The following is a 10040-nucleotide window of genomic DNA, read 5'->3' as shown; positions in this document are numbered from 1 at the left end:
AATACAAATAGTGCCTGTTTTACAAACACTGGAATGGTTGATCTCTATTTGCATATTTAAAGTTAATGGTTTTATAACTACTGACGGTTTTATTTACCAAAGTGGTTGTATAGCACTGTAACTTGTGCACAGCCATTTTGATGAATGCAGCTGACAAGATAGCTCCACAAAAATATTTTAGTAGCAATTTAGCAAATATTTAGTGGACTTACCCTGAAAATTTTTATTATGGGCGTACAAGGTAGTTTGATTCAGCTCTTGACTTGAGCGTTTCTAGGACATGTGAGGCTAATTTACAATTGAAGTAGACGCAGATGGTTCCAAGGGTAACTGAGGGATGGAAGGATAGATTGCTTAGAGAAGGCTTTGTGCTAAAGAGGCTTGAGCAGGACAGTGAAGGAAATAGGTGGTGACTCTAGTTAAAGCAGTGTGTTTGGTGGAAAGAAGTAGGAGATGAAACTTGTATAAAGTCAGCGCCAGAAAGCATTAGTCATGATGCTGGGCTAAGTTGCCATTAAAATGTTGAGCCTTGGTATGGGTAGCATGATATAAATGGCAGAACAGTGACAGATGTTTGGGTGAAGAGAGCAAAGGCCAGGAGAGAGGCAGCAATATAAAGGAGAGAGATTAAAGATTTTGAAGGGAGAAATAATGGTGGTGTATTGTTGGTTCTGATTTTTTTCCAGTGAAGTAAAATAAGGGTGTAGTTCGACTGTCCTTGACATGTTTGGTGACGTGAGTCTGCATGAAGTGATAAATGGCTTGGACAATATCAGGATCTCAAAAGATTTTGGTGGACGGATAGTTCACACCAGCAAGATGGAATTGAGTAAGGACAAAAGACAAGTTCTATACAACTAATATCACATGGAAGCTGTAGTGTGAGTCAGCAATGTGGAATAGTTGCCAAATAAGCTAAGGTAATCATGGACTACATGTTATAGAGTCATGGTGTCTAGAAATGGAAGATTAGTAATAATCTTTAGTTTATTATAAACTCCTCAGTCTCAATCTGCATCTACAATACTATGTTATGGATGTCACTATTTGGTGACATTCTAGGAGGCACTTTAGTTTGCCAATATCAGGGAAGGAGTGATTATTAATCAGGCATATAGAGAACGATTGAGTCTTGAGCATTGTGTGCAGATAAATGAAGTGCTGTCATTTAGGGGAGGAAATAGAGTTATTGTAGAATTTTGAGGAAGTAAATTTTGGTTAAGTATGTAAAGAAGACTTTGTAATTAAATGTTTAAAAAGTAAAGTAGACAAGCTTGCAGGTTAATGGCTTTGCTGCTATAAGAAGAGTTAGGACTGAACATCCACTTCTGGATCAGATTCAAAATCTGAGATTGCTAAATTTCTGGGGATTTGTGACTGGCTATGAGGAAATGAAAAATGACTTGTTATTTTGAGCCTAGATGACAGAAATGTTCCAGACCGTACAACTGTTGTGGTGTTTAAAATAGTGAAATTGCATTGATTAATGTTCAAAATTCATCTTTATTTTATTTGATCACCTCACTGTGGTACTGGATCTGAAAGCTAGATTCTAAAACTTAACATCAGTGCCCACTTTTCTAGAAGAGTTTAGAAAGAGCTCACTTTTTAAAAATTATGAAACCATCATAGTGTCCTGATATACTAGCACTTGAGAGTTGGGTTTATCAGCAAATTAGACTCTCTCTTGAGAGATTTTTGTAATGCCTTTCTATTATCTAACTCACTGTCATCCAGCTGGGATGTGAAGTTTATTTTTGAATTTAAGATGATTGGTCTTTAAAACTGAAAAATTAGAAAAGTTAAGCAATTCATATATATATGAAAGTGCATGCTTAATCTGCATGTGGGAAATGGGACGTTGTTTAAATGTTTGTTTCTAGTACCTTTGCTTTACTTGAACAATATGCTCAGAGGATCTTTGCTCCTTAGTGACTTACTTTCACTGGAGAGCCAGTTTACTCTCTATAGCAGTGGGTCTCAACCTTCTGGCCCTTTAAATACAGTTCCTCATGTTGTGACCCAACCATAAAATTATTTTTGTTGCTACTTCATAACTGTAATGTTGCTACTGTTATGGATCGTAATGTAAATATCTGATATGCAGGATGGTCTTAGGCGACCCCTGTGAAAGGGTCGTTTGACCGCCAAAGGGGTCGTGACCCACAGGTTGAGAACCGCTGCTCTGTAGGCTAGCTGTCCTTGTTTCAAGTCTTTTTTTTTTTTAGTAAAATAATATGGTGTTATAGTTTACTTTATAAATCCTGTTAAATCTTCATGTCATCCACAGCCATCCTAAATATACCTTCTGCCTACCCTGCCTTGATTAAACATAGCAGGGCTCATGATAATGGATTGGAAGGGAAGAACTTTTTTTTCTGTCCATAATAATGGAAACACTCATTACTACTTTGAAGCAGTATTATAAATGTTGATGGAAGTGGTATAACCAATAATTAAATTATTTTTGTAAATTTAAAATCACACACAAGTATTTTCTTAAACAGTTCCTGCTCTTAGAACATTTGGGGAACAAAAATATAAAAGGGAAAGCTATACCAAATCCTGTCATCTTCAAAATAACTCCTGTTTCTCCCTTTAAACACTTTGTATTTCCTTCCCTTCCTTTTTTTTTTTTTAAAATATTTTAATTGTTTTTGTCAACTCCTGGAGTTAAAAAAGATGAAATGACGAAATTGAAAGCAATTGATTTGCACTAACCTATTTGATGCTAGATGATAAAAATCTAGGAAATATACATAGCCGAAAACAATTTATTGTATTAGGTGAACTTATTTGTGAAATAGGATATTGTGGTCTACTTGTCTGTAATCTCATGCAATAATGGATTTAGCCATAACTACTATTTGCAGGTAACCCATATATTTCTATTTTTAAGAGGTTTTTGGTATAAATAGAATGTAAACACTATGAGAAAACGGTCTGTGGCATGATTTTTCAGCCTCATAGAGCAGATACATTTTTCTAAATGCTGGGCTATCCTGTGAATTGCAGTATGTTTAGTAATATCTCTGACCTCTACCTATCCATTAAATACCAACAGCAAGGCTCACAATCCTAGTTGACAACAAAAATAGTCTCTAGACGTTGTCAAATGTCCTCTGGGAGTCAAAAATGACTCCTGTTGAGAACTATTGGTCTATATTAACATAGAAGGGTGCTTTTGTTGACCTTTATAGGATTTAGGGATGTAGGGTACTCTCATGGTTGAGCTCAAATCTACAAGTATGCAGAGGAGTTTGGATGGTGGAAGTTTCAGGGAAAGCGTTTTATTCAGAGGCTTGGTTAGCAGTATGAAAGTTGTTTGAGAAATGATGTAAATAGCTAAGATTATAGTATTGTGGAGATAAGGCATTTAAGATGGACTTATAATATACAGGTATTTGAACTTTATCTTTTTGGTGATGGGAAGCCTTTGAGAGTTGTGTGTGTTTTTTCAATAGACAAAAAAAAAAATGTCTCTGGAATAAGTAGAGAGAATCCTGGGTTCATAATGACCACAGACTTGTGTAAAGTGAACAGAGTAGGTAGGTTTGGAAGTACAACTATTCTGAACTGAAGGAAGGGTGTTTGAGCATTATGTTAAATTTTTAATATCTGGAGATGGGGAAAGAGATAGGAAGAGATCTATTTTCTGACTTAATGTATGCTTTCTTTTCATATACCTGTTATTTAAGAATGGGAATAATAGGGAGAGAAGGGTGGTTTTATTTTTGCCACCACGCTGGGTCTATAAGTTGTATGGAAATTCATGTTGATTCTTTAGTTTGAATAGCTTCACTTGTATGTCATTTAAGGTAGATATTGAGGCCAGATATGGAGGAGGATTAATCAATAATTATTGTTGTTGACACCATTATTACTACCTTGAAATTTTTTTTTAAAAATATATTTTATCGAGTCTTTACAGAGAGGAAGGGAGAGGGATAGAGAGTTAGAAACATCGATGAGCGAGAAACATCAATCAGCTGCCTCCTGCACACCCCCTACTGGGGATGTTTCCGCAACCAAGGCACATGCCCTTGACTGGAATTGAACCTGGGGCCCTTTGGTCCACAGGCCAATGCTCTATCCACTGAGCCAAACCAGCCAGGGCTACCTTGAAATTTTGATGTGGTTTTAACTATGTAATATATATATATATAAAATCCCCTTTTTCAGATAACTTGAATACTTTTGAACTTTGGTTTGTAATTAATACTGATTTGTACTTTGACAGATTGGGTTTTGCCTCTACAGTATTTCACTCTTCTACAGGATATGGTTACATGAAGATTAAGTACTTTTTACTGTAGCTTTGTAATTACTACAGTTCACTTGTTTTTCCTCCAACTTTATTGCAGGCTTAATAAAATTTAACTGGGGTTGGGGGAGTAGAATTGGATTTAGACTAACAAGATTCTCCCTTTTAGACTTAAGTATTTGAAGCCAAAAATTCATTATTTCTTTTTTGGGTGAGAGGTTAAGGGGGTGTTTGGAAAAATAAATTTAGGTGTTGGTTTATAGAGAGGCAGAAAGCTTGCTGATATTTGAATCAGTTTCCCTTGCATGAGGACAACTGGTTGGCAGGATGGGTTTAAGTATAAATAGAAATTAAAGGATTCTGGAATCAACTATTTTGTATTTACGTTGCTACAGACCTGATTCCTAGTTTATCAAGTTTACTAAATTTCAAGGTCTTGACAATTTTTTTGCATTAATTTAATTTAAAACTTGTTTATTGTGTCTTATCAGTATACTCTTCATATCTGTCTCAGATTATAATTTCTTGTACAGTGCCTTCATGGTAACTTTTTAAAAATATCTATTTTTATTGATTTTAGAGAGGGAGGGAGAGGCAAAGGGAGATCGAAACATCAATGATAAGGGAGAGAGAATCATTGATTGGCTGCCTCCTGCACTCCCCCTACTGGGGATTGAGCCTGAAATCCTGGCATGTGCCCTGATCCAGAATCGAACCAGGACCTCCTGGTTCATAGGTCGACATTCAACCACTGAGCAATACTGGCTGGGCCATGGCAACTTTTAAAAATATATGTGTGTGTGTGTATTATATATATTTAATTCTTTATTGTTGATAGCACAATTTACAGCAGCTAAGATTTGGAAATAGCCTAAGTGCCCATCAGCAGGTGAGTGTATTAAAATACTGTGGTTTATCTTTCAAATGGAATACGATGCTGCTGTAAAAATGAAAGAACTTTTACCTTTATAACAGCATGGATGGACCTGGAGAACATTATGCTAAGCAAAATAAATACATTTTTATTGATTTCAGAGAGGAAAGGAGAGAGAGAGAGAGATAAAAACATCAATGATGAGAGAGAATCATTGGTCAGCTGCCCCCTGCACACCTTATACTGGGGATCAAGCCTACAACCTGGACTGGAATCGAACCTGTGACCTCCGGGTTCATAGGTTGATGCTCAACCACTGAGCCATGCCAGTCGGGCATAACTACTTTTTAAAGGATAAACACTTGAGAAACATAGTGTTGACATTTTAATTTGTTTAAAAGGTTTTGTATTTGTGTATGGGATATGCGTATCTTTCTACAATGAGCACTTACTGAATATTATGAGTATTTTAAAAATGGGTGTACTTTTTCCTCTTTCAGTATAATAATCATGAAATTCGTTCTGGAAAACACATTGGTGTCTGCATCTCAGTTGCCAACAATAGGCTTTTTGTGGGCTCTATTCCTAAGAGTAAAACCAAGGAACAGATTCTTGAAGAATTTAGCAAAGTAACAGGTAAGTTGGGTTTATTTGGAAGGAGGTACAACTTTTAATACTGAAGCTAAATGCATACTTCTATGTGACAAGCACTGTATTAAACACTACACTTACTGACTCATTGTATTCTCACTACAACCATATAAGATAGGTAACTTTTTATTTTATTTTTATTTTTGTTATCCTCACTAGAGGATATTTTTTCCATTATTTTTTTTTTTGAAGGGAGTGAGGAGGGAGAAGGAGAGCGAAACATCAGTGTGAGAGAGACACATCGATTGGTTGTCTCCTGCACATGTTGGGCATTGAACCTGCAACCCAGGTATGTGCCATTGACCTGGAATCTAACCCATCACCCTTCCCTGTGAGGGCAATGTTCTATCCAGTGAGCGACACTGGTCAGGGTGAGATAGGTGGCTTTTTCAGATAAGGAAAACAGGCACAAAGGGTTTAGGGAAATAATTTGGTGAATGTGAGTAGTTACTAAGGAGTGCAACTGGGATTTGAACTATCTTGAGAATCATTATTGTACAGCCTGTTTTTGGAAGATTATATTTCTTTGGGAGTTTGTATGCATTTTTAGGTGGTAGTTGATGTTCTTAGTAGGGTTGTTAGATGTGTAATGATTTGATTTTTCCACATTATAGGAATAACTAGAAGCCCAGTGCATGAAATTTGCACACGGGTAGTGTCTCTAGCTGGTGCTGGCTGTGGCCTCTCTTCCTCCCAGGGCGGGGGGAGGAAGGAGAGGGGGTGGGCGGTTGGCCAGCTGGCCCCGCCCCCTGGTTGAGCTCTGTGTCAAGGGGACAATTTGCATATTAGGCTTTTATTATATGAACTGGAGGCCAGGTGCACAAATTCGTGCATGGGTGGGGTCCCTTGGCCTGACCGGTAATTGGGACTGATTGGGCCGTCTCACTCAGTCCCAGTCAGGGCTGATCAGGGCTGGCTGGCCGGCTGGCCAGGGGGAGGGACTGTAGGAGGGTGGCCGGCTGCAGGAGCTTGTGGGAAGGCACTGACCACCAGCAGCAGCTCCTGTTGAATGTCTGCCCCCTGGTGGTCAGTGTGCATCATAGCTACCAGCTGGTCATCTGGTCATCTGGTGGTAACAGTTGCTTAGGCATATATAGACTAGAAGCCCGTTGGACGAAGATTCGCACAATAGGCCTTCCTTCCCCTGGCTGCCGGCACTGGTTTTCCTCCAGCACCCGGGACCCAGGCCTTTGTTCCGGCTGCAGCGGAGAAGCCAATCTTCGAGGCTAGGCTTCTCCCCTCCAGCCACAGTGAGGCTTCTGCTGCGGATGCAGGGGAGAAACCAAGCCTCTTCAGTCTTCACTCACAGCTGGAGCCTTCAGTCCACTCCCTGCCTGTGTAGGCAAATTAACTGCCATCTTTGTTGGGTTAATTTGCATAGTCATCCTGATTGGCTGGTGAGCATAGTGGAGTGACACCAATTTGCATGTTTCTCTTTTATTAGTGTAGACTAGAGGTGCGGTGCACAAAAATTAGTGTATTCGGGGGGGGGAGGGGGGGGCCTCAGCCTGGCCTGTGCCCTCTCAAAGTCTGGGACCCCTCGGGAGATAATGACCTGCTGGCTTAGGCCCACTCCCAGGTGGCAGAGGGCAGGCCCAATCCCTAGGTGCAGCCTCTGGTTGGGCTCAGAGCAGGGCTGACTGGGGAGTTGGGGCGCCGCCTCCCTGTCATGCTCAAGCAGGGCAGATCGGGAGGTTGTGATGCCACCCCTAGTTACGCTCAGGGTAGGGCCAATTCGGGGGTTGGGGCACCGCCTCCGTCACACTCAAAGCAGGGTCGATGGGAAGGTTGCAGCACCACCCCCTGTCATGCACAGAGCAGGGCCAATCGGGGTTGGGGCTCCATACCCTGTCACGCACAGAGCAGGGCCCATTAGGGGGTTGGGGAGCTCCGCTGCCCCCTGTCATGCTAATCCCGGTGCCGGGAGGCCACGCGGCTCCGCTGATTCCGGTGCTGTAGGCATATTACCCTTTTACTATATAGGATAGAGGCCTGGTGCATGGGTGGGGGCCGGCTGGTTTGCCCTGAAGGGTGTCCTGGATCAGGGTGGGGGTCCCGCTTTTGTGCCTGGCCCGCCTGGGTGAGGGGTTGGTGGCTGTTTGCAACTGATCACATCCCCTTCAGTGTGGGGGTCCCCGCTGGGGTACCTGGCCAGTCTGGGTGAGGGGCTGAGGGCTGTTTTCAGGCTGGTGGGTGACTGAAGCTCCCAACCGCTGCTTTTTTTCTTTTTTTCATTCTGGGCCAGCTTTAGCTCTGAGCTGCTGAAAGCAGTTATCAATTGGGTTCTATAATTGAAACACTGTTTCAACTCCAGCTCTGAGATCCTGGCTGGCTGAAAGCAGGTTTCTGGGGTTTTGTTTAGCTTCTATATTTGTAACAATGTTTCAAACTGCAAGCTCAGAGGCCAGCAAGGCGGGCGGGGAATGTTAGCTTCCTCCATCACTGACGCAAGCAAGCCTCATGTTCGCTTCAAGCTGCCTGGCTGCCGGCTGCCATCTTGGGTGGTAGTTAATTTGCATATCACCTGATTAGCCAATGGGAAGGGTAGTGGAGGTATGGCTAATTACCATGTTTCTCTTTTATTAGATAGGATACTCTTGCTATAAAGCAGAGATTATACATTGTCAGTATTGTACTATTTCTTTGAGCTGTAAAGCAGTTTTTATAATCATTTCCAAATGACAGGGTGCTTTCATTAAAACATTTTTGTCTGCCTAGAATGTTGAACAAATAAATGATCAGTCTATTCGTCTCCAGGAACATTTGAAATTCTATTATTAGTAACTAATATATCCTATTTCCTTTTAAATAAAGCTAATCAATATCTCAGGCTAGAAAAGAGTAATTTCAGAAAATTGAGGTGATTACTTGCATGATAAGAAAAATGTGTAACCATATCAATTAATACTGCCATTTTCCTAAAGCAGTTATGTAAAGATTTTATGCCTCATTAATGGAAGTAGATTTGTCCTTAGATCTAATTTTACCATGTTGTATGTACGTGTGTGTGTGTGTGTGTGTGTGTGTGTGTATGTGTACGTGTACACATATGTTTTTGAATACTTGTAAAGTGTTGTGTAAAGGTAAATTATCTGGAGAGTCCCCTGTAAAGATAAGTGATTATTTTTTATTTTGATATTTATGTATTATTAGAAAAATAAATCATTTGATCTACTTGTTCTTGTTATTTTATCTAATTTTTCTGGAATGGTTACTTACTTTCAGAGGGTCTTACAGACGTCATTTTATACCATCAACCAGACGACAAGAAAAAAAACAGAGGCTTTTGCTTTCTTGAATATGAAGATCACAAAACAGCTGCTCAGGCAAGGCGTAGGTTAATGAGTGGTAAAGTCAAGGTTTGGGGAAATGTTGGAACTGTTGAATGGGCCGATCCTATAGAAGATCCTGATCCCGAGGTTATGGCAAAGGTAATGACAGTCAAGTTTAAAACTTTTAAAGGGGTTGGTAGTGGGAGGGGAAGGCTTTAGAAACGGGTAGGGGCAGGGGAGGAATGACTTACAAAACCATTGTGTACTCTCTTTGAACAATAATTTCTTAAAAAGAGAAGTGTTCTTTAGTAAGAATAAGTATTAAATGCATGGAAAGTGAGTATAGAAATTTGTTCATGGAGCACTTGGTCATAACTGTGTAGTTGTCATGTTCATGATGAAGTAGTTAGCCTTCATGGCTGTGGAGATAGTTTACTTCCATTTTTGTGTGGATTCTAAGAGTAATTTCTTTGAGTTTTTGAGAATGGCACCATTAGCTTACATGGTTTTTGTTCAGAAGTCCTACTCCTAAAAATAGTGAACTGTATTGGCTTTAGCCGAGCTGCTGCAGTTACAGGGTTTAGCTATTATTAGGTATCTTGCTTCAGCAGTAAGTTAAGACATTCTATGAGAACCAACATCTCTTGAATTAATCCTTTACTCAGTAATGCAGTTTGCAGTTAGGTTATTGTAGCCTTTGTCTTTTAAGAATCTCCCTAAAATCAAGACACTAATGAAATGCCAAAACTGTGAATATTATGAAAGGATAAGAGGTTTAGAGGACAGAAGCTATCTAGGATTCTTTTTTTCCCCTGGCTATTAAGCTCTCACTGGGTTAGCACTTCAGATAAAGAAATTTGGATGCTATTTCGAGTATTTTAGAAGCAAGTGATAATGTTCCTTAGCTAAAAAGATCACATTTTATAATTATACTGTTCAGAGCTTTCAGGATTGAAAGAATTTATCTTAATATTTTGAG

General features: G+C 39.9%; 1 protein-coding gene across 8 annotated transcripts in view; it reads left to right on the top strand.

The window, feature by feature from the left end:
* Nucleotides 1-10040, top strand: part of SYNCRIP (synaptotagmin binding, cytoplasmic RNA interacting protein) — a 30815-nt gene that overhangs the window by 11304 nt on the left and 9471 nt on the right. For all 8 annotated transcript variants that reach the window (XM_006773471.2, XM_015570313.1, XM_006773473.2 and 5 more), the window contains 2 exons: nucleotides 5639-5774; nucleotides 9015-9220. In XM_006773471.2, coding sequence (XP_006773534.1) covers nucleotides 5639-5774; nucleotides 9015-9220 — 342 coding nt within the window. The remainder of the gene's footprint in view (nucleotides 1-5638; nucleotides 5775-9014; nucleotides 9221-10040) is intronic.

The sequence above is a fragment of the Myotis davidii genome, unplaced genomic scaffold, assembly GCF_000327345.1.
Source record: "Myotis davidii unplaced genomic scaffold, ASM32734v1 scaffold185, whole genome shotgun sequence".
Lineage (NCBI taxonomy): Eukaryota > Metazoa > Chordata > Mammalia > Chiroptera > Vespertilionidae > Myotis > Myotis davidii.
This window is presented reverse-complemented; position numbering and strand designations above follow the sequence as displayed.